The sequence below is a fragment of the Protopterus annectens genome, chromosome 2.part0, assembly GCF_019279795.1.
Source record: "Protopterus annectens isolate FY-2018-M chromosome 2.part0, PAN1.0, whole genome shotgun sequence".
Taxonomy (NCBI): domain Eukaryota; kingdom Metazoa; phylum Chordata; order Ceratodontiformes; family Protopteridae; genus Protopterus; species Protopterus annectens.
This window is the reverse complement of record NC_056728.1, coordinates 125,378,677-125,403,716: the sequence shown is the minus strand read 5'-3', so window position 1 is coordinate 125,403,716 and position 25,040 is coordinate 125,378,677. Positions and strand designations below refer to the sequence as shown.

Sequence of the window (25,040 nt, the reverse complement as noted above, 5' to 3'; positions counted from 1 at the left end):
ACTCAGTTTCGTCTCCGTCTACCATCAAGGTTCAGTTGGCGGCTATATCTAACTTTCATGTAGGTGTTTCAGAGTCTTCCATTATGGCTCACAAGCTCTGTAAAGCCTTCCTAAAGGGAGTTTTTCTCCTCAAACCACCTATCAAGGATGATCCTCCTCTATGGGATCTGAACTTGGTCCTAGCGTCTTTAATTCTCCCTACCTTTGAACCTGTGGCTTCTTGCTCAATGAAGTTGCTATCTTGGAAAACTCTTTTCCTGGTAGCTATTACTTCAGCTAGAAGAGTCTCTGAACTCCATGCTCTGTGTAGTCGACCCCCTTATTTATTATTTCATAAGGATAGGGTATCCTTACGTACTAATCCGTCCTTTTTGCCTAAGGTAGCTTCACCAGCAAATTTGAATCAGACCATTGATCTTCCAGTGTTCTTCCCTAACTACTCAAACAGATCAGAGCAAAAATTACACAGCTTGGACCTTCATCGCCAACTTGGGTACTATTTAGACAGGACCAAACAGTTCAGGAAGTCAGATCAACTGTTTATTTCATATGCAGAAGGTAGAATGGGCCTTCCAGTTACTTAAGTATCTCTCTCTAGATGGCTTACTTCGTTGATTACCTTTGTTTATGAGATCAGACATCAACAATTGCCATCCAAACCCAGAGCTCATTCAACTAGAGCTTTAGCCACATCTATAGCTTTTCAAGACAGACTGCCTATTGATTCGATTTGTTCTGCAGCTACTTGGGCCTCTCCCCATACCTTCATTTCTCATTACAAGTTGGACTTAGCCTCTAGGGGTCGAGCCAACTTTGGTTCCACTGTTCTCAAGAGTCTGTTCCGATAGGCCACCCGGGACAAGGTGCTAGGGACGCGGTCCCATCCAGCAAGAATGAAGGCGAGATAGACAACTTAACATTTAGAAGTTATGTACCTACCATAACGTTCCATGTTAGTTGTCTTCTTCTCGCCCTCCTTCCCCCAAGCCTGGACAGACCTAGAGGATTGTTTTTTTCTGGTGATTTTCTCATCTTGTTTTTCCCCACAGCTTGTCCACCTCTATTTCCCTTTGTTAGGTTTAGGATACCTTACCCTCAGGTTTAGAGGTGGATTATTTCTCCAGGTTTTGGAGCTGCCTTTTGTTGCTTGGTCTAGCTATCAAACGAGATCTGGGTAGTTACCGCCTAGCATTGTGGGATATAGGGGAGCCTCGAGCCGGTGGAACTAGCTCTCGAGCTTTAGTAGTGGCTGAGTCAGAGCCGAGGTTCGGCTCCGAACCCATCCAGCAAGAAAGAAGGTGAGAAGAAGACAACTAACATGGAACGTTATGGTAGGTACATAACTTCTAATTTTCTGCTTGTGTTATGTAAAAGAGCCTTAACTGTGTTGCTTTAAAGTACCCCCTCAAATTGGGTAATCCTAGTCCGCCTTGTTCTACTGGAAGACTCAGCTTATCCCACTTGACCCCTGCTGTCTTCCCTTCCCAGATAAAACCCTTCATCTGTTTTAATTGCTATCCACAGCTTCTCCTCCGGTTGATAAAAAAATATGCCTGACCTGTGTATGACTAAAGTGACTAAAAACATTTTAATTGCTCGTATCTTAGTATCCATATCCGTATAACAACACTTCCAGTTTCTTTATTATCCTCTGTTTAGTCTCTTCCCGCATATCCTTAGCTGCTGCAACAGTCATATCTAATCCATACTCCTAAATACTTAATTTTATCATGTCCCCATAAATATGGATATTGTTGGACCATTTCGTGTGTGGGTACATAATTTACCACTGTTGCCTTTGTTTTTTTTTCATTAATTTTGTATCCCAAGAAGATTTGTAACTGTCTTAAAATGTTCCACAACACTGTAATGTCCCTTTCTGGTTTTGTCGTGTATAAAATAACATCTGCAAATAGAGCCAGCTTTTCCTGACTACCACACCAAGTTATATCCTTGAATTTCTGCGTCCCTTATTTTCTTTGCCAATGGTTCTAAATATAATGCAAACAGCAAAGGGGAAAGCGGACAACCCTGCCTGCATCCTCTTCTCAAAAACAGGAATGCAGGCAAGAGGGCTTGAGGCACGAACACAGTAGTAGTTTCCAAAGTTTCTTTTTCAGACTTTGCTTCAAACAAACGATAAAAACAATAAAAACAGTAACCATAAAGCGCTTTTCATCTCACCCCTTAGTGAGACTTCATCAGACCCTTTATGGTTACTGTTTTTTATTGTTTTTATCGTTTGTTTGAAGCAGTCTGAAGAATAAACTTTGGAAACTACTACTGTGTTCGTGCCTCAAGCCCTCTTGCCTGCATTCCTGTTTTTGCAGTTACCTGTTTCAGTATTCCAAGTCTGCTTCCTCTACTCAAGCAGAAATTATCTGAGAGGACCCCAACCACTTTAATTCATGCTGCAATCCCTCCTATATTCTGCTAATCAACCTTATAACTGTGTCAGGGAAAGCAAATGTTTCTATTGCCTTGCTCATGAAGTCCCAATCTACTCTATGAAATGCTTTCACTGCATCAAGACCCACCAGTAAAAGTGATACTTTCTTACATTCTGCTTCCCTGTGGATCATCAGTGTTCTGTTAATATTGTCAAATGTTTGCCTCCTCTCCACAAAACCACACTGATCCATATTAGTCAATTTTGGTATCATTTTTGCCATTATTTTAGCCATTATAGAGTAAACACTTTATAGTCATGGTTTAGAATTGAAATGAGCCTATATGCAGCTGGATTTATAAATCTTTACCATCTATAGGTATTACCATTACCACTGCCTTCTTCCAGGATGCTGGTACTACTCCTCCTAATAAGATACTGTTAAACAAAGTCTTCCAGATTTTTATCAGTTTTTTCACTCCTAACTTCCAAGCTTTCACAGGACTACCATCTCTTCCTGGAGACTTTCCAGTAAATTGGTAATATATAGCCATTTTTATCTCATCCCTTCCTATCCTGTTATCTACCTCTAACTTTGGCATATTTAATTCTTCCATAAATGTTTCCATTTGTACCTTTTCTTGATTTCCACATTTCTCTGCTTTATACGCATTTTCATAAAATAGGTTCATAGGTTGGTGCTAGGCTATCGGCCCTAGGGCCTATACAAGCCTAGCCATAACAATTTCCTGGCTATTTCTTCCCACAGTATTTACTTCCGTGGACCCCTAGATGGTATAATTTTCGAAATATTTTTAATACTTCTACAGGGTCTGTTGAAATCTTCCGTGTTATAGGTTCCCTAAGCTGACTGCCCTTTCCACTTTTTGTTGCCTGAGCTGTGCTAGACTTGACGTTTTTGTACTCTAGAATCATTATCCAAAAACAGTAGCTTAACAGCAATGTTTCTAAACTCATGCATATTATCAGGGTAATCCCTTATTTTCTGTTTAGCATTCTGCAGTTGCTCCTTTTCTTGTTCTGAGAAATTCCCCCTATTTTGAAATACTTTAACATTTGTAAATTCCTCTAAATTATTCTTGTTACTGTTTAACCATATCTCCCTTTCTTTTATTTCCAGCCTAGTTTTAAACTCCACTTTAATTTTATCCCACTCCTTAGCAATGTTTTCAGAAGATAAATCTATCTTTTCTAGTAGCTCTGAATGAGTTCCACAACCCATTCCTTAAATTCCTCTCTTTTCAACGGGTAGGTAAGAAAGCGCCAATGTCTCATTTTCATTTCATTACCATGCTTTTTTTATTTTAGTGCATGATCCGAAATAGTTATTGGGTGTATTTCAAGACCTTTAAATGCACATGCACATGTTCCTGTGCAATACAAAAACTGGGCTAGGCTAGATAGATTTTCTATCTCGTGAGTAGTATGTAAATTCACTTCGACCTTCTAATACTGAATTCACATCGTTCTTGCCAAACATTTTCATAAATTTCTTCAAAAATGTACCCTCCCTTGTTACATTTTCCCTTCTAGGCCCCCCAGACAACACCTTCACTGTTGCAAACCAAATTCCAGTCTCCACCTGTAAGTAATATCGATACTTTGGTATTCTCGCAACCAGATTTCAAGCATGTTATAATTCCTAATGTTGTTGTGGAGCAAGTTTATCTGTTCTGCAATACTGACTGCAATCCTCTGTGATTTAGGGAAAATATATTTCATGCACTATTTCCAGCCTCATTATCCTAACATTGCAATTGAGGCCCACAACCCCAAACACATGTTAGGTCATTGTGGAGCATGGACAAGTGCCCTTCTCACTAATAGGATTTTACAGTAATACAAGCAAGCTACGGCAGAAGAATAACTGCCTAGATGCACCATCACCCTTGAAATGTGTGCAGAGCTGTACAAAGTAAGAAGCCAAAAGTCAGCAAACCAAGTACTATCAACCGTGACAGACCTGAAATTCGCAATCCAGCAACTACAGTGAGGACTCTGTGGCATCCAACTCCTAATATGGGCCGACTGCAGACCAGTACAAACAGAAAAGAAAGGGCAAGGTACTGACGTGTGTACGCTTACAAGAAAACCCTGTTTGGTCAAACAGTATACCATAAAAAAGTGAAAATTGCACTTTCCTCGCACACCATAAAACATTTTAACGACATAAGAATGGCAGTAAATCTCCATGACATAAATAAGAACCACAGATGCACCAGTATGATCACGTTAAAGTATGTGATGTAATTCATCATTTTAACTCTAATTAAAGTAGTAATTACCATGTAAATAAGAACCACAGTTGTACCACTATGATCACTTAAAAGTATGTGATGTAATTGACAGTTGTAACTGTAAGAAAATCAGTAATGACTGTGTGTATTGCATGTTGATTGCAGTTCATCACAGCGCCATATGTTACTGTTTAATAGCATTTGGAATCTGGTTGCGATAATATGTAAGTATCGTACTATTCCTTGCTGAAAGCTGATTATTTCTCCCAGATTTTTTTCTTAAGCTACATTATAGCACTTTTAGGAGGGATGTAAATTAATGCCAGTGTAATCCTCCTCCCTAGCCAGTAGCCCCTTAATAGTATGCATCTTCCATTATTTTTCTTTTTTTCCCCTCTTCTATCACTACTGGAGCTCCTCTTGCAATTAATATAAGTACTCCTCTTTTCCTTTGCCCCAAATATTCAGCTGAATAACCATCCTGAAAACTTTTCTTTATCAAATTCACATGTTCAGTTCTTCCCAGGTGTGTCTCCTGTAGCATATATATTGCACTCTACATTTTTAATATAGTTCGCTACTCTTTTTTTTATATTTATCTGCAAGACCATTCAGATTGAAAAACATTATAGAAAGCACAATTTTCTTATATAGTTATTATTGCCACCTTTTATATTAACTGCTCTTTTGCTAAATGTCTAGTTCCAACTTTTATGTTACATGTATATACTGTTAGTCAGATTGGTCTTTCATAAAATTGTTTCATGTCACGTCCATTTGTGCGTATGTCACATCTTGCATAACTTTGTTTTGTTTTATAAACCCTCAAACAAAACAAAACAACCTTCCCCCAAAAAAATCCCTCCTAAAACCTATGAACTGTACAGTAACACAGAAAACTATGAATACCTTCAAATATTGAAGTTTTTGCTTCCTAATAAGAGCACAAGTTCTAAGTTGATAGCTACACAGACAGGCTAAAGTTAACCAAAAAGAAAGGTTAGTCATGCTGAGATGTATGGTACAGCCTGTGCTATTAATAAGTGCAATTTGATTTTCTATATCTATGTAACTCTCCCAGTTGAGAAAACATTTGAATGCTTTCATTAAACAGCTTCTCCAAGCCATTTCTCTTTATCAGATTGTCTTCTAGTGACATGCAGCCCAGAAACAAAACTGCTAAGGGTATCATGTTTATCAGGAAAAAAGCCTTAAAATATTGAGCATTCTTTTGCATTTACCTGCTTTGTAATAAACTTATTACTGGATAACGCCTAGGGTTTTTACCCAGTCATTTCCCTATGCAAGCATGGGAAAAAGCACACTTTCTTTACCCATACTCTCTTAACCAAACCCTTCAGCTCTCCCCCCATGTCTTCCCCTCTTCATTTTTTTATTGCAGGGCCTGCATTTCTTAAAACTGAACAAGAAACAACAAAATCATCTTTTATATTAGTATCCTCATTGCATTTAAAAAAAACCTGAGAGAACTTTACTTCAAGTCTAACTGGTTTTGTATTATCTTTAAAGCTCTCACACCTGAGAAAACCCAATTGTTTTCAGGGAACATTCTGTCCTAGACCATTTCTCTCTCCTTTTTTTCTTCTTTTCCCTCAGCCAGCCCCCTTCCACCAGACTGTCTCCAGTTTCTGTTTATTGGGCAGTCTCCATGAGGGGCATGAAGACTACCTGCAGAAATGCTACTTAGTGTACTTATTTGCAAGTACTACAGAAAAAAAACTTCTAATATTTACTTTCTTTTTTCATTTACTTGCTCTCTGTTTAAAACAAAGGTCCTTAATCAGTCATTTCCCCATGCAAGAATGAAAAAGCACATTATGTTGAACTTTGTCATGCCCCTTTAACCAGGCTCCCATTTTTGTTCTTTGCACAAGAAGAAAGAGGAGGGGAGAAAAATAAAAACAACACCTGTTTACAATTCCCATTGCATCCAAAAATAGCATTCAAAGAAAACCGTGCAACACAGAAAACTATTGCGAAAAGAAAGTGTTTTCTTTACTTAATTACTGTTCTCACCTCTCTTCTCCTCCCCAAAGCATTTTTCTGAACTTTAATGACATGAAGTAGGGAATATACTTGTGTCCCCCACTCGGCAAACATATTCTGAAGGTCCAATATTTCCACATTTTCTTGTGCTGTTATATTTCACAAATATAACTAATGCATTGTAATCCCACATTTACTGATTTTATTACTGTTCTCCATCACCCAAAGCCTGTCTCTGCTTAATTTCCAACGTACTCTCGATTCTTCTAGTCAACTGTTGTGCTCCCTTCCTTCTCTTCAGCATTTTAATTTGAAATATTTGAAAAGGTTTCGCAGGTGCAGTCTCTTTGTGGTTTTCATTACCAGTGGAGCGAGAAGCCAAATCTTCTGTTTCACAGCTCAGTTTTTGCTGGACAATCTTTTGTTTTTACTCCTTAGCATGCATTTCATCATAAAATGATTTTGTCCTCCCAGGGAAGAATATCTGGAAGACAGCTGGATACAGCAGTTTGAATCTCACACCTGCGTCTCGGCATTCACTGAATAGAGGGATGAATTTACTTCTCTTTTGCCTGGTACAATGAGTAGCCATTCTCCACAAACACTTTGCTGTCACCTACTTTTAGTATTTTGTCCTTCTGCCACAGTTTTGACAAAATCAATTCTTTCTGCTGGTAGTATTGTATTCTTACTATTAAAGGTATAGGTTGCTTTCTTATAGCTAGATTTGGAGCTTACACACAATGTGCCCATTCGACTAATAAGTCCTGCTCTGGAATACCAGTCCAGTTGCTTATTTTGCGCTTTCTTAAATTTAATGCAGTCTGTTCCTTCCAGCTTCTCTTGTATAGCTGAAAATCTTAAAGTTTTCCCTATGTACTCTGTCTTCTAATTCTGTTATTTTTTGAAACATCTCTTCCTGACTATACTACTATACTACTGATGAAAGCCTTGCTGCTGAAACCGGTCTAGTTTCAGTTTTATTAAACTACTTTTGAACCTTCCTTGGTGCTGGCCTTTTTTCTGATTTTCAGTCTCATATTCAGCCAGCCTTTTCTTCACTTGACCTCTGATTTTTGCATCTTTATGATCTCATCTGAATATCTGTTTTAAGCTTCTTCCATTTGTTCCAGCCTTTTGTTGTTTGTTTGTGTTAATGTACTCTATCACTAAAAGTAATGTCTTTCTGCTTTTCCCGGTTAGGGGTCGCCGCAGCTGAACTCCGGTCCGCTAATGATTGGCAGTGGATTTTTGCGGTGCAGAGTTGCCAGCCCAACACCCAACCTTCAGAGAAGGCACACCCATTTAAGCACTCACCTACCTACATGTCTTTAATGTACTGTATCAGTGTTTTGTTTATTTTAACCAGGTCTGTATGCAGTTGTCTTATATCATCCTGTAGGGTATTGGAAGCGATTTACCTTTATAACAGCGGAACACAGTGGTGCAGTTGCTCAAATGAGCGAATCTTAACCACAAAAATGAAAACCGCAACAGTTTTAAATGTTCAAATATCAGCAAATTGAACTGCAGATTCGCTGATTTTAAACATAAATGTTGAGAAAAAAATGTAATGGTGTATGTGGGCTGCAACCCCACCTACATTAATATTCTAACCGAGATCACACTACAGTGGGAAAGGGACCATTTTCCGATCCCCACAATAGTGCAATCCGCTCTAAAATGCCTAATGTGCAGTGAGTGAATGTCAATGTGCATTCGCTCATTGCACATTCATTCCTTTTTCCATTCGGCATTTGCAAACTGCCTTTCAGACAATTGCTGTTCCCCCTTGTGCAATATGCGCACATGAAGGTAAACCATTGGAAGCATATCTGTCAACTGTACAGATTTTCTCAGAATGTCCAGATTTTTTGCCTTAAATTTTTGGTCTGTTCCTCTTAAAGTGTTTTTTGACAAATCACTGAGATGATCTGAGGATTAAAGTTACTAAATAATGACATGTATTTTATTTTCAGACTGCATATCCTTCAGAAAATGCATGTTAACAAAAATCCTGTTATTCTAACAACTTTCCAAGTTTATAAGACCAATATTTAAAATGTCCCTATTTTTAGGTATTTGTCCCCCCATTTTGTTGGGCTTTCTCTAGATTTCTTGCACTAAGAGGTACGATTGGAAGTCATGTCATAAGGTTGCATTACTTTTTGTTGAACAGCTGCAGAACTCTCCCTTGTCAATGTTTCTTTACTATTTTGTAGCTGATTTTCTTCTATGTCTTCTGTATTTCTTTATTCCTGGGATCCAGGCAGTATACTTATTAGCCAGTTATTGAAATTCACCAATAAACACAAGTCTACTGGCCTTCTCTGCTGAGGTTCCGTTTTCACACTGGGAGAGCTAGAAACAAGCTGTTACTAAGTATGCAGCCATCTTGGAACCATCCCATCCAAAGTGTTCCTCTAGATTCAGTCCCTCAGCTACTTTGTGCAGACTGAGTCATGAAAAATACAAAAGTTGTGTATTTACTGTAATGATATTTGTGATCCGTGTCCACTGCAGTGTACCCACATACTTATCCCCCATATTTCCCTTTCCCCGGCACCTTTTCATTGACTAGAGGTTATCCAGGGAAGTCTGCAAGGATAGTATCATACAAAAAGTCTGAATCAGGGAAGTATTGTAATACAAGTGCAGTGCCCTTAAGTTCCAATTTCCTTCCTCCAAGATGGCCTGTTTGATCTGGCGATAGAGCTGTATTATGTGAGGGAGAGGAGGAGCTCGAGCTTAGGAAAGCTTCCTAATGATGCCAGAAAAGAACTGCCCATGCATTTGCATTGTATGGACAGGGATCATGACCATCAGTTATGGTAAATGTGTAACATTATTTTTAGACTGTGTGGAACTGATACCCATTCATTTCATTTTTTTTGTTGATGTCACATATTTCTTTGTTTGCATTTTTTTTCATATCCATGTTATCTACCCCAGTAAGCACTAACCACTTTCTTTACTTGTTATAGAGGTTAGAGTTTGCTACATTACTGGCTTGAATGCTAAGATTTACATGATACTTTTCTGTGCTGTTCCATGCCTTTGCTAGTTTAATCATTAGTAGTGTAGCCAGTTCTGTGGCACAGAGTAGAAAAGTCCAGACAGTCTGGGTTGATTGGTGGCCCAGGAGTTTGTGTGGAAAGGTTAAGATTTTGCTGCTTATACTAGTTTACCCACCTTGGGGATGGGATAGAGATGGCAGCTCAGTTTGCTTCAAGACTAACCTACAGGAGAGATTGAGTGCCCCAGCATATGCAGTGTTAAGTGCCAGGAATTAGCACCCACTAAGTAGTGTGTGCTTGCTGTTGTATGCATTCATCCAGCATTTTCAGACTTCTGTTCATCCCTGCTGCCATGAGCAAGAAAAGTAGGACATATAATGCCCTGTGGGCTACCTAGGTGGTGGCCTCCTGTATTTGGATTTCACTATGTGGGAATTAGTGAGCCACTTGGATCAGAATTGGGCTGAAGGTTGTTGAGCAGTAGGAAGAAGTAAGATGTGCCTCTTACAATTGTGAATCATCTTTCAGATGACTGATAAATCATGCCTCTATAGATTGCCATCTCTCCAAATGACTCTTACCCATTCCAACTGAATCTAAAGTCATGAACACCTCACCATTTGTCATTCATTTGCTAAAGTACCTGATGCCACATTTCCTTTCTTTACATGTACTTTTGATAGGCAGCAGCTCTGAGCCCATTCAGTATTTTTGTAGTCCTCATTCACTTTTCTGATCTCATTCCAGTCTGGCTCTTTGCCCTTGCATTGAGTGTAATGAAATTTTTTGTTACTTTCATGATTTCATGTAATCCTCATTCATTCCTTGTCCCTTCCCTTCATGGCACAGCCATACAGTTTTTTCCTTGCCCCTCTCACCCTTAGTTTTCCCTCTTTATTATTGACCCCCCCCCATGAGAAGATGTTTTAGAATTGTAGCCAGCATCCGAAAAACAGTGGACAGTTGAACATCTTAAGATGTCAAGTTGGTGGTGGTAAGTGATGAGTGTGGGAACTTGAGTTTGGAAGAGGGGATAGGACTTAAATGACAAAGATGGTGGCAGCGTATCAAGATTGATTTAGCAGAGTGAAGTGAAGGCAGGTAAGAACTTTGTTAAATTTATTTCTTTGTGGAAGAAGCAGTGACATTAGGCTTTTATTCTCAAGTAAGCTTAGAAATTTCCTGAAGTTCAAGGAATTGGCTAAGTCTGTTAAGGCAAGGGTTATAGCTTGCTATACCTTTGTCTTAAGATTGAGAATTTGTGGATACTGCCTATTTTGGCTACAAGGATAATGTGAAGGCCTGTAGCATGCTTAAGTTGGGACCGAGGTTATACTGTAGGTAGGAGAAGGTGTTTTGGTTAAGAATTCTGACTAGTAGGGAGCTGAGAAAATGAGCTTTTTGACCAGAAGCCAGTTAGTGTTTTTGAGAAGTGAACAGTGGCATTTAGATATGTTTGTTAAAGTAATTAATCAAAATATTTTGTTGAGAGGTAATATGTAGGGCTGGTAGGTTCTTGCTTGAAGTGGATGTTATAGTCTGGAGAGCATGTTCTAGTAGAGCATGAAGGGTACCATCACCAGTGGTTTTTGTTTCTGCTGGGGACAGAAAGTGTGAGGTGTCCTTACCCCCACAATAAGATATAGCAGATTTTAGTTTTAGTATATTGCATGAGAACCTCTGAGTTTATGCCCTGGTGATGCCAGAGATTGAAGTATTTGACAAATGTAATGATTTCCAGAAGACTGTCCATGTTGCGGATTTGTAAGTTTTTAGGAGTGGATTTCAGTTTTTGCACATTGACAGAAAACTTTACTTTGATTTTGTTTGGCTCAAGGATGAGCTTTCTAGAAGAGACCCAGTTAGTAAGGAAAAGTTGATCTTGTAGTCTGAGCTTAAATTGTTCGCCCATAGTGGTCTGACCTGCTGATTACCTTATTTCCTTTGTTAGCATTGGGAGATGTGAGATGTCTGAGTGTAGATTAATATGTATCGAAAATAGTAGATCTGAAGTAGCTAACTTCATTTGATCAGCAACCTGTGGGTATCGGATCCGAGCCGGCAGATTTCCTAGCAAAAGATCCGAGCTCCAAGCTCCTCCCCTACCCCATAATGCCCTGCTACCTCCCTCTAACCCCCAGATCTCGTTTGCCGAGGCTTCTTGAAGCATCTGAAAACGAGCTCCTAGCGTTGGGTTTGTGAGTTGAAGTAGACTATTTAACCTTTTTTCCCTTTAAAATCTCTGTAATCTTAGAGTGTGGTACCCCTTTCTCCCTTAATCTATTTGGGTAGTTTTATCGTTAGTTTAGTGTAGATTGTAATTTCCCTCCCCCCTTCTGTCTGTGTGTGAAGGTCTGTGCGTGTGGGCCTGTTCTTTTCAAAATGTCTGAAGGCCCAAAGGCAATTTTATCTAAATGCTCCGACTGTGGCCATAAGCTGTCCCCAGCGGATGGCCACACTCTGTGCCTTATTTCCCTGGGCATGGACCATCTTTCGTCAGGCTGCACTATCTGTGCAGCCTTCAACCCCAGGGCTTTGAGGGTTAGGCAGACTAAGCTAGTCCTTGCGGGACTTTTGCCCCCGGATTCAGCTTCATCTTCCTCCCCCTCTGTGGTGCCAGTCACGGCTGCTCCACTGACCGTTCCCGCTCCCCTGGCCGGGATTCAAACTCCCTCTTCAGCTCAGGAGGAAAGGGATTCCAGAAAAAGGATAGGAAGGACAAGGAGCGTGATAGGGACAGGCATCGTAGCCACAAGAGGCGGGCCGATTCAGCTCCCGCGGCCCCACTGTCTAAGCAGCTCGCCTCCCCCCTTAAGGTCTCTGGGTCTTCCCCCTCCAGGCTTCGTTCTCCACGTTTCTCCCCAGAGGAGGAGACCCGGTCACCTTCGAAGTCGTCCAGGCGGCCTTCCCGGCCAGCCTCGGCAGCCTCATCCAGGTCAATAAGAAATTTATCCGATGCAGACATGGACTGGATGATGCATCTATTTCTTCAGGCCCAGCTGCAGATGGTAGTGCTCTTGCCTCCCCCCCCCCCTCCGGGGGGGGGAGGGGAGTCAACCCCATTTTTCGCCCCCATTGCTCCTTCTCCGACCCGATACCGGGGGTTCGGAGCTGTCTGATCAGAGTAGCTTTGGAGCCGGGGTGGTGTCGGCGCCGACAGTGTTTCTTACTTCGGCGCCGATTGTACCTTCGAGTTTGTGGGATCCATTTTTGGATCCGAGCTCTCAGGGCCTTGAGATGAGCGTCTGATCCAGAGGGGTCAGTGTGCCTTCGGCTCCGTTGAGGTCGGATCTCACTGCCCTTTCGGATCCGATCGGGTCATCTCCGGCACCGATCCATGCGCCGGATCTGAGGGGGCTGCTTTCGGATCCTAGGGAGAGCATTTCACCCTCGGCATTTGACATCGTGGAGAGGGTCCTTTTGAGGGATTCGAGGCCCCAGGCTCTTGCTACAGATCCACCCGCCATTCCTTCTCAGACGGGCCTGTCTTCCATCATCCGGCCCCAGGGACAGCCTGTGCCTACGTCCCAGATGGTTCCTGTAGAGGAACAGGACATTGTTGGTGAGCCCTCCTCGGACAGCCCCCCACCCCCCGAGGACGTCTCATTTGGAGACATTATGGAAATGCTTTGTATTAGAGGGGGGTGGTCAGCCCAAAAGCCTTCCTCGGCTTTCTGGAGGCGTTCAACGCAGGCCCATCTACCTCATGGGTGTCCCCTCCCGCCGATCCCCTGGTGGACCTCATAACTACCAGGGCATGGAAGGAGCCAGACACTGTGGAGCCAATACCCAAGAGACCGGACAGGATTCTCAGCTCCCCCACAGACAGGACAGTTTGGAGCAAAGGTGCCTCGGTAGATGCCATGGTGGTGGCGGCTGCCACCAAGAAAGAATTAGCACAGGAGAGTTCCTCGGTACATCCTCCAGACAAGGAGTCTCGGACGATGGACTGCCTAGGAAAGCGGATGTTCGTTTCAGCGACCTTCTCTGTAAGGTCACTGAACTTTATGGCACACGTGATTCGACTCCAGCAGGACATAATCAGAGTACGCTCGGTCACCCCCAGATTCCATGTCAGCCGTGGACAAACTGACCTCCTTGGCGCGAATGGCCACTCTTAAGTATATCACAAACACCTCTATGCGGCTTCTCTCCCATGCCACGTAGGGAGCGGCTAGAGCCAGCGGAGCAGGCATTGTCTTACGACGACAGGCCTGGCTCCGTCTCTGCGACTTTGCGGAACCCTTCAAGGCGTCCTTCGCGAACGCCCACTTTGACGGTTCTACACTTTTCGGCAAAACCGTCCGCGATACGCTACTCCAGAGTGAGAAGGATGGGAAAACATCTGCCATCGGGATCCGCTTCTCTGCTCCTCAGAGGTCCTTCTCCAGGAACCAAAGAGGACAGAAGAAGATGTGGTTCCGGAAATCCCAACAATTCCCATTTCGCTCAGGATCCCTTGTCCTTCAGAGGCAGAGGAGGACAGAGTGGACACCGGCCCAGAGGCAGAAGGGGGGGGTCTTGAAGAATTTCGGGTCGAGGGAACCCTTTTCCGATTGACCGACGCAGCAACCCTGTGGGGTTGCCCGACTGCTCCTCTCTGTAGGCAGTCGGGGGGGGGGGGGCTTCTCGGAGCACATTGGGAGTCCATTACGACAGATTGCTGGGTGCTCTGGATCATATCCAGAGGTTACTCAATTCCATTCATAAGTTCTCCTCCCCGGTCGGGGCACCTCCCCGATGTACCACCCAATCAGAGAGAGGTAGCAGCCTTTGAAATAAAAGAGCTACTAAGAAAAAGAGCCATCCAGCACATCCCCCCCCGGTCAATCCGGATCAGGCTTTTACTCCTGTTTCTTTTTGGTGCCAAAAAAGACGGGGGACTTGCAACCAATTCTCGACCTGTCCACACTGAACCTGTCAGTTGCCAAAGAGAAGTTCCGGATGGTCAGCATTCAATCCATTCTCCCACTGTTACTGGAGAACGACTGGATGTGCTCCATAGACCTCAAGGATGCATACTACCACGTTCTAATGGACAGGCGATCCAGGAGGTTTCTCCGCTTTCGGCTGGGAGCCAGCCATTATCAGTTCAGGGTCCTACCCTTCGGTCTCACCACAGCCCCCAGGGTGTTCACCAAGGTCATGGCAGTTGTAGCGGCCCACCTGAGGCTTCAGGGAATACAGTTCTTTCCTTACCTGGACGACTGGCTCCTAGGCGCCCCCCACCAGGCATCTACTGTGTTCAGCGAGAGACTATTTCCTACATCTCGCCCGCTATGTAAGGATCACGATCAGCCACAAGAAATCCTCCCTTCAGCCTACTCAGATCTTGGATTTCATAGGGGCCAGGATAGACGCAATTCAGTCCAAAGTCTTTCTGACGTCGGACAGACTTCACAGTCTAAACCTCCACGTTTTGGCACTTCTTCAGTCCTCGGCCCCTCCAGCGGAGTTAGACCTGAGGGCTCTAGGGGTCCATGGCAGCGGCCATCAACCTGCCACTGCTCGTGCGTCTGAATGAGGATTCTCCAGTGGACCTTACAGGTCCAGTGGTCCATTCTACTACATCCCTTGTCTGCCCCTATTGCTCTCAGCAAGGTTTGCAGGGAATCTCTACTTTGGTAGCTCCATTCCAAGCACCTCCAGGAAGGGCGCCCCTTCTCCATGTCCCCACCCCAAGTCACAGTGACCACGGATGCGTCTCGCTTCGGGTGTGGGGGGTTATTGCATGGGCAGAACCGTCCAAGGAACATGGACTCACAGAGAGACCTTTTTGCATATCAATGTTCTGGAGATGAGGGCAGTGCTTCTAACGTTGCAGGCTCTCCATGCCCTTCTTCCTCTAGGGACTATTGCAATTCAAACAGACATGTCTGTGGTCTGGTACATCAACAAGCAAGGGGGAACCAGATCTTGTCCACTTTGCCGAGAGGCCATGAGAGTGTGGGAATGGGCGATATCCACCAACCGCTTTCTTATAGCAATACACATACCGGGTCGGTCAAACATTCTAGCGGGCAAGCTGAGTCGGACTATCCTCTCACCCTACGAGTGGTTTCTGAACCCCTTAGTAGCAAAACAGATCTTCCTCAGATGGGGTCAACCTTGCTGCGATCTGTTAGCGTCACCTTCGAATGCAAAGTGCAGCGAGTTTTTCGCTCTGATTCCCCCACCAGGGGAAAACCCCAGAGACGCTCTGGTTCATGCTTGGCCATCCGGTCTTCTTTATGCTTATCCTCCTCTTCCTTTGATGACAAAATTCTTGCAGAAAGCTCATCGGTTGGGGAGCAGAGTTATCCTCATAGCCCATTCTGGCCTCGTCAAACCTGGTTCCCATGCCTACGGTCTCATCTAGTGCATCCTCCCTGGATCTTAGATCCCCTTCCGAATCTGATTTCTCACCCCTTGAGATTGTGGACCCCCGACCTGGACATCCTCAAGCTCTTGGCTTGGTTGATCCAGTTCCCTTAATGGCTAGGACTCCCGGTATCTCATCCTCAGTTAAAGCTATCCTGGTGGCCGCTCATAAGCCTTCTACCAGGAAAGTCTACAAGAGTAGATGGAAACTTTTTTCTATCTGGGCAGAGCATAGAAATTTGGATCCTTTTACGGCTCCTATTCCAGCAGTCCTCAATTTTTTTATCCCAAATCTTTCATCAGGGGGCTAGTTCTTCAACTGTTAAAGTTCAACTGGCAGCAATTTCCCACTTTCACATTGGAAACAAACTTGGCCCCCTAGCGTCCTGTAAGATCTGCAAGACCTTCCTGAAAGGTACCTTTCTTTTGAGAAGACCCCCTGTTAAGGAAGCAGTTCCTCCATGGGATTTAACCATAGTTCTCCAGGCTCTGACTGGTCCCCCTTTTGAGCCTGCAGCTTCGGTCGACTTGAAGTATGTATCTTGGAAAACTGCCTTCCTGATTGCTATTACCTCAGCTAGAAGGATATTGGAGCTTCAGGCTCTTTGTAGTAAGCCCCCATACATCATTTTTCATAGACAGAGTTTCCTTCAGGACTGACCCCTCTTTTCTGCCTAAAGTGGCTTCCAAAGCCAACATCAACCAGTCCATCAACCTGCCTGTCTTCTTTCCTAATTTTCACAACAAAGGAGAGTATAGACTTCATTGCTTGGATGTACATAGACAGTTACGATTTTACTTACACAGAACAGCTGTTTTTCGAAAATTGGAACAACTCTTTGTCTCATTTGCTAAGTCCTGTTTGTGTAAACCAGTGACAAAGGTAACCTTAGCTAGGTGGATTTCACAATGCATTCTTCTCGCATAAAGAAGCTCTGGTCGACCTGAGCCCATGCGAGTTCGGGCACATTCTACCCATTCTGTGGCTATTTCTGCGGCCTTCTGGTCGAGGGTCCCTTTGGATGACATTTGTTCAGCAGCTACTTGAGCTTCCTCTCATAGTTTCATTACACATTATAAATTGGATGTGATTTCCAGAGGAAGGGCGTCCTTTGGCTCTGCAGTGCTCCGGAATATCCTTCCATAAGGACCTCCCAAGTTGTTGGTAGCTGGGGACTCTGTCCCACAGGTTGCTGATCAAATGAAGTTAACTACTTCAGATAAAGAAGTTAAGTACTCACCATAATGTTCCATCTGAGTAGGTAACTTCATTTGTCTGCAACCAACCCTCCCTCCATCCCCCTGACCTGTAGTTCGTCCTTGAAGGATCATTGTATTTTACTTCCCAGATGACATCAGGTTAGGATGTTCAGGTAGTTTTTTCCTTGTGTTATGGTAGTATTCTGTGATACTATGGCAAAATCAATCTGAGGGTTAGAGGGAGGTAGCAGGGCATTATGGGTAGGGGAGGAGCTTGGAGCTCGGATCTTTTGCTAGGAAAGCTGCCGGCTCATATCCGATACCCACAGGTTGCAGACGAATGAAGTTACCTACTCAGATGGAACGTTATGGTGAGTACATAACTTCTTTTTTAGAAAGGGCTGAGCCCGGGGGATACAGGGTTCATATGCAAACAGAGGTGTAAATTTGATTAACTTCATGTTAAAAATTGTCTGTAAATGTTGTGGATTTAAAGGACACAGGATGGTTAATTTTTAATGGTGTTCTTTTTACAGGCGCCAAATCATCAAACAATTTTATTTAACCATGGTGCTGTTCAGCATATTGCTCATCTTCTGAAATCAACACCCTACAAGGTAAGTTTTGATGCTTTTTAACTGATTTACTTGCTTTATCATTGAATTTGGTGTGCTGTAATTTTCAGTCTTGTGGGCTATCTCCCAGAAGGTATACAGATTTGTATCCGTGTATGTGTTAGAAAAACTGCTTTTAATTGCAGCCACCAACATAAAGCAGTGTTTTTTATACCCGTATGAAACTGATTATATGATTCTTTCATTGATTATATGATTTTTTTGTGTACTTGCATATGTTTTTTTTTTGGAGTTTGTATATGTTTTGTAACTATGGAGCTTTTCTCCCTGGGTCTCCACTGAAAAAGGGCCTTGGCCTCGTTCCAGATGGACCAACCCAGTCAACAAATGTCAAATAAATAAATTCTCATTTGTAAATAATGAAGTCTGTTGATGACTGAGTTGCAAATCTGTCAGAGAGATTTCTTTTGACTCCGATAATTATGTGAAAAAAACCCAGTTTATGAGAACTGTCGCTGTTCTTGAAGAGTGTTTATATTGGGAATCATCATATTTTTCCTGTGTGGGGTACTGTAAGGTCCTCATGACTTCCCAGAACTTGGCATTGGAAAAGTAGCTGACAACATTTTTCCAGCCTAGTCAATGTAGTGTCAGTGATACTGGTATCTGCAGAATTAACACTGGTATGTGTATGGATGGCTTAAACATTTCACACCAGGGCTTTGTACATACTGGCAGAAAGAGAGAATTAGTGGGTAGCAGAGATGATGATGGGTACTTCATTGACCTTTGCAGGAGAGAAAAGGTGTTGTGTGGCTGAGGTCATCTGAAGACCTGGGGATTATAAGAGGAAAAATTAACAGAACAGAACTTTGGAATTAACAAAAATATAGAGCAGTGGAGTTGGGGGAGTTCAGGAACTTGATTTATGAAAGTACCTTGTCAAAATGGCATTAGGTTGCAGAACAAAATATTGTTAACTGTTAAATGTCACAAAACAGTGAAGTGACAGCATGTAGAAGATTGCAAAGATAAAGGATGGTGTCAGTTTCTCTGGAAAAGACATTTAAGAAAGGATGAGGAAGAGAAAGGTGACAATCTATAGAGGCATGATTTGTTTTCAAAATGAGAATAGAGGGGAACTAAAGAGAGGTGGTGACTGAGTGGGGGAGAGAATCTGAAGGAGTTTTTGAGCTTGGTTTTAATAACAGCATGTGTGTAAGACTGCTGAGCTATTAAGGAAGAAGAGTGGAACGGTTGGAAAAGTAGGGTTGGATGCAGTAGAACTGTTTTTAGTTTTGAAAAGGGGATGGAAAGCTGTAGTACAGTAATGGACTTGAAGTCATAAAAGAGTGAAGCTGATGTATTAAAAAGGGGGTTGGGGGACAGCACAGGTGATGGTACCAGTGACTGAAGCAAGGCTGTAGACCGTTTCTGCAATAGCCATAAGTAGGGGTGGAGTTCAAGGGTTTGTACGATGTTCTTTTTAAAGTGATGCTTGGGTAGTGAGGAATTACCTTTACAAATTACAGTCACTGTCCACTGCTTTTGGGTAACCTTGTTTTGTTTTTATATATATATATATATATATATATATATATATATATATATATATATATATATATATATATGGGTCTTCTTCTTTTGACCTAACTTTCATTTGCCTGACACTGATTTTCCTGACCCCATTTTACTGAAATTTCATTTGCCTGACAAGTATTATTAGCAAGAAAATGGAATATGCCCCCTTCTCCACTGTAGTGCGGCCCTGGAGTTAGAATATATAGTTAGGGGGGGTGTCGGGGGCACAGCCCCTCACTTCATATGATATTGTTAACTTTTGATGTAATATTGCTTAGTAAAAGAAAAGTAAGTGGGGGGGCTGTGCCCCCCACACCCCCCTAACTATATATTCTAACTCCAGGGTTGCACTACAGTGGGGAAGGGGGTATATTCCATTTTCTTGCTAATAATACTTGTCGGGCAAATGAAGTGTCGGGCAAATGAAATTTCAGTCATTTGGTCTCGGGCAAATGGGTGTCAGACAAATGGGAGTTAGGTCAAAAGTAGTAGACCCATATATATGCATGTGTGTGTGTGTGTGTGTGTGTGTGTGTGTGTGTGTGTGTGTGTGTGTGTGTGTATGCATGTATGTGTGTGTGTGTGTGTGTATATGTATATGTATATATATATATATATATATATATTATATATATATATATATATATATAATATATATATATATATTATATATATATATATATATATATATATATATATATTTATATAAAAACAGGGCTGCTTGTTAGTCTGTATCTTAGGGCAGCTGTACATTTAACCTGTAGGCAGAGAATTGCATGAATGGAATCACCAGTGTGCACATTAAGTGTAGGGATGGCTAACCCTTTTCATGTTGGGGCTTCCACATATTTGTCCCAATAGTGTATTTTTTTTTGGCCGAGTCACTCTTCAGCACATTCCATCTTAGAAAATTCTTATTTGTATGATATCAAGATGGTATTACTAAGTACTTGGCGTCTCAACAAGAAAGATGTTAGAGCTTTGAGGCCCTCCATCAACTTGAACACATTTGTTTGTGCCGTTACAGTAACTTCCAGTGCAGTAAGAGCATTCCAACCATACCAGGATTCAGTGTCTGTTGTGCACTCTGGTCAAGAGGGACCTGTGGAAGAAGTATCTTTATCAGCAACAGCATCATTACTTTTGAATAAGCATGACCCGAACTTGCAGCTATTAGAATTCCAAATCATGCTGAACAAATCCAGCTGTTGAATTATACCAGTCTACTGATCTCCATCATTCTTCCTCACAGATTACAGCACCTGGGTTGAAACTGGGAAAGTTCCATTGAAATCAGGTTTTACAGCATTTAACAAATTGAAATAAAATAAGTCTAAGTATGCTCACCTGGTCAAATATTAAGCCAAACAAGAATTGTTAAATTATTTCAGTTACCCAGTAATTGACTGATGCCAGTATACAAGGAATAATTTTATGGCCTAGGGCACAAGAAAGATTACGCGAACAAAAACATTCTACCTTAAATGGTGAGAGACGTACTGAACCCATGGCAATGATTCAGCCTAAATTGACAATGGCTTTAATTCAACATGAGTTGTTAGGCACAAGACCTAAGAATGTTGTCTCATCATCTAATATATCTACATTGCCTAACACAAGAGTATTAAAAGTTGGAAGTGGAAGCAATATATCTAACCTGGCGAGGAAAGATGGAATATCTGTTGAAGAAAAAGACTCCACGAACATTTTAAGTCAATCAAATGGTTCTAGCGCTTCTGTGCACTCGTCTTTTCAGTTGCTACTTATCAAATTGCCACATACACAAATGACCAAAATGAGGGGCAGATCTGTGAGCAGGGGGCGCTTCAAGCCCAAGGGCTGACAAGAATCCCTGGAGAAACGAACTGTGAAGAAAAGGACACATTCTCAGTGGAAGACCTATCAGTGTGGAATATTTCTTCAAAATCTCTGACACGAGATGAAGTCAGCCTTTTAAATAAAGATGTCTAAGATACTGACTGTAAGCTCTAAAATGCCGGAGCTTACAGTCAGTATCATAGGCATTAAAACTTTTTCTAGAAATATACAATTAAAATTAATGTTTGATGATGATCGTAATTATGATAAAAAATCTTTTGATAAAACCTAGCACATTCATGCCTTTGAATCATCCCATGATAGAAGTATTCATGAATTTATCTGAAAATGAATTACATGCTAGATTAAATAATGAAAAATCAGAATTTAAGGTGAATAATTTAACTAAAGGTGAACGTGAAGCATTAAAGTTGTTACAAAGTGATGAGGGCATCATAAAGGGGCAGATAAAGGAGGCCCAACTGTAGTAATGGATAAGCATTTTTATGATAGCAAAATGAAATCCTTGTTATCAGATAAGAATGTATATGCCATTAATGACATGCATAAACTTGACATAATGAAATGCAAAGTTGCTGAGTTGTATGCCTGTTTAGTGGATAGATGGTTAACCTATGATCTATATACCTTTTTTGTAACACCTAAGGTACAAAGGATCCAAACCCCCCCCTCCCCCGAGACCTATAGTCTCGGGGAGGGGCTGGCTCACCGAGCCTATATCTGTGTATGTAGAGAAGCAACTTAGACAGTTGATCAATAATATCATTATTTTGAGAGACACCAAGCAATTTTTAGTTGACTTATTTGAACATGTTAATACGAACAAGTATATGAAAGGCCACATTTTTTTTAGTAACCTTCGATGTGAATTCTTTCTTCACCTCAATACCGAATACTTTGGGTATAGAGATGTTAAGGGAATACTTACTGAAAGAAACAACCCATGCAGGGACCCACATTGAATTAATATGTTTATTAATGGAGGTGATTCTAAACAGCAATATAATGATATTTGACCATGAGTTATATCATCAATTGGAGGGGGTGGCCATGGACACCCCCAGCGCAAATAGCTATGCGAACATAGTTATGGCTATTTGGGAACAAAATATGTATTGTGTAATGAATGGCCACAAGTTATGTTTTATAAACGTTATGTAGATCTGTTTGTCCTTTGGCAAGGTACAGAGCAGGAATTAATTAAATTTCATTACACATTGAGTAAGAGCACAGAATTTTTGAAACTTGATTTGAAGTTTTCGACTACTACTATGGATTTTCTTGATGTTAGGGTACAACTAAACTTAAATGGTGAATGGTTGACAAAGGTATACAGAAAAAATTGTTATATACCCCAGGGATTACCTCAGTGTCACTGCTCAACAGAGGCACAGCAAAATAATGGGTATAGTTCCCCATACTAAAGGGGTGGCGTAAGCCACAAAACTATGGGCTAGGCTTGTAAATGCCCTCGGGCAGATAGCCTAGTATGAACCTATGAACCTATAGGAATACTTATGTACACCGGGGAAGTATGCACCCACACCACGTTTTTAAAAATGTAGTGAAAGGGCAAGCCCTTAGGGCATCCAGATTTAACAGTAAAACGAAATACATTTTATGAAGAACTTGATGAGCTTAGTGATAGATTCAAGAAAAGAGGTTATAAGAAATGAGATGTAGAGTGCAGTTAATGATGCCTTATTAAGGGAAACAAAAGGAAAATCTTACTTCTCACAAAGAGCTGCAGGACATAATGAATTTGTCAATACTAAAAGAAACTAACATCGTCTACCACCTATACTAGCAATGTTAAGATAATGAAAGAAACAGTCAAGAGATATTGGTCCATATTAACGCAAGAACCTCAAATACGAGACATTGTAGGAGAAGAAACTAGTTTTTTTTTTTTTTAAATCAGAAAAGTCTAAAAAGATTTTTATGCTATGGTCCAAAAAAGAGGGTTAGTTCATCGGAGCACTATGATACTTATACCATGCAGAAAATGTAATCAGTGTGCATGGATAGATGTATCAAATAGATTTAAACATCCAGAACTAGTAAAGAATATAACTTTAAGGTAAGGGCGAATTGTCATACAACCCATGTTATATACCTACCAATTTGTGAAGTTTGTTCAAGTTATTACATTGAAAAGACCAATAGACAGTTGAGATTTAGAATAAGGGAGCATCTTTTAGGTATTAAAAATAGAGATGCAAACAGTGCCTTAGCCAAACATGTAGTGAAGAACAGGGAAACACACACTTTTAAATTTATGGCTGTGGAAATAGTTAATGAAAATGAGAGAGGGGGTGATCTTGTTAATAAAACTGAGACATCAGAAGCACGATGGATAATATGATTACAAGCAGATCGGGGTAGTGGTCTTAATGACAGAGTACCCCTCAAACCTATTCTTAAGAATAGTGGTATACATAAGGAAAGTAGTTATATACGGATACATCTTGCCACAATGTCATTAGACACACACAGTTGTTAGTATTTATAACACATTTTATTACAAGAATATGGGTATACATAGGTAATGTAGCATTATATAGACACATTATGCTATAAATTGTGACATATATGTATTTGGATTTTCAGTATATTTTATTTTATTTTTATTTATTTTATTTGCAGTTGGTTTACCAGGATAGTCCATTGGGCCAAAAGAACCCGTTTTCAATGGAGTCCTGGGGAGAAAAGCTCCAGACAATGTAGGTTACAGTAGGTATTAGGCATATTTAAACATTGTTAAAGTCACAGTAGGCAAAAATCAAATGCTAAGCAAAACAGTTACAATAATTTTAAGTTTTAAAAGTAAAAAAGAAAACTGATGACAGATTATCTCAAATTATACAAAAATTCTAAATTCTACTAGAGTTATTTAATAAAGAGAGTTCAACATATGAGAGTGCAGAGTATTCTTATGTATTCATTAGTGATGAACAGTGAAATGGGAAATTATGGATAATGAGAGAGAGAAGTCAAGAACGTCAGCAGGAGTCCAGGAGATGGGTATTTAAGTAGGGTGGGAGCAAGAGCATTCCCACTGGGAAAGCAGAAGTGAATGAAGAGATTTTTTGAACATAAAATGGTTAGAGGTAGTACGGATAGATGAAGGTAGAGAGTTCCAGAGACGAGCTAACCCATGTGAGAGAAGGTATTTGCCAGGTGGACGGGTTGGTTTGTACACTTCAAGCAGATTTTGGTTGCTGAACCTTAATATTCTACCAGGTTTGTGCATTTTAAGCACAGAAGAGAGCAAGGGACAGAGGGAGGGGTTGAAAATAAGTTTGTGAGCAAGGGATAGTTGTGTATAGGTGAGCTGATGGGGTAGTTCTAGCCATTTTAGTTGTTGGTGAGAGGAGCAATGGTAGGTGTAAGACTTTTGGTTGGTAGCAAACTTGGTGATTTTATTGTAGCAGGAGGTGAGTTGTTTTTTCAGGGAGATTTTTAGATTAGTTAGTAGTGGAGCTCCATATAGAAGGGAGGGAATAAGAAAGGAAGTAGAGAGAGTGATTTTAGTGGTGGTTGTTGGGTAGTTTTTTTGTCTATAGAGCATCCCTAGCTTTTGATGTGTTTTTTTTTAATATTGAGTTGTATATGAGAGTTGAATTTTAGTTGATTTTTATATAATTAGTTTCTAGTAATAAATTGATTTTAGAATGTGTGTTAAAGTACTTAATTTTATATAATTTGTATATCGAATTAATTTTGATTTATTTATTTTTTTGATATTTTTTTAAAAAAGTTATATGAAGACAGTTCTGTATGTGTGTGCATACATATACTAGTTGTGATACCT

The 25,040-nt window shown here is 41.2% G+C and overlaps 1 protein-coding gene across 1 annotated transcript in view; it reads left to right on the top strand.

Annotated features, from left to right (window-relative positions):
* LOC122792710 (armadillo repeat-containing protein 8-like) overlaps positions 1-25,040 on the top strand; it is a 1,055,700-nt gene that overhangs the window by 761,155 nt on the left and 269,505 nt on the right. The window contains exon 7 of the mRNA XM_044060296.1: positions 17,768-17,848. Coding sequence (XP_043916231.1) covers positions 17,768-17,848 — 81 coding nt within the window. The remainder of the gene's footprint in view (positions 1-17,767; positions 17,849-25,040) is intronic.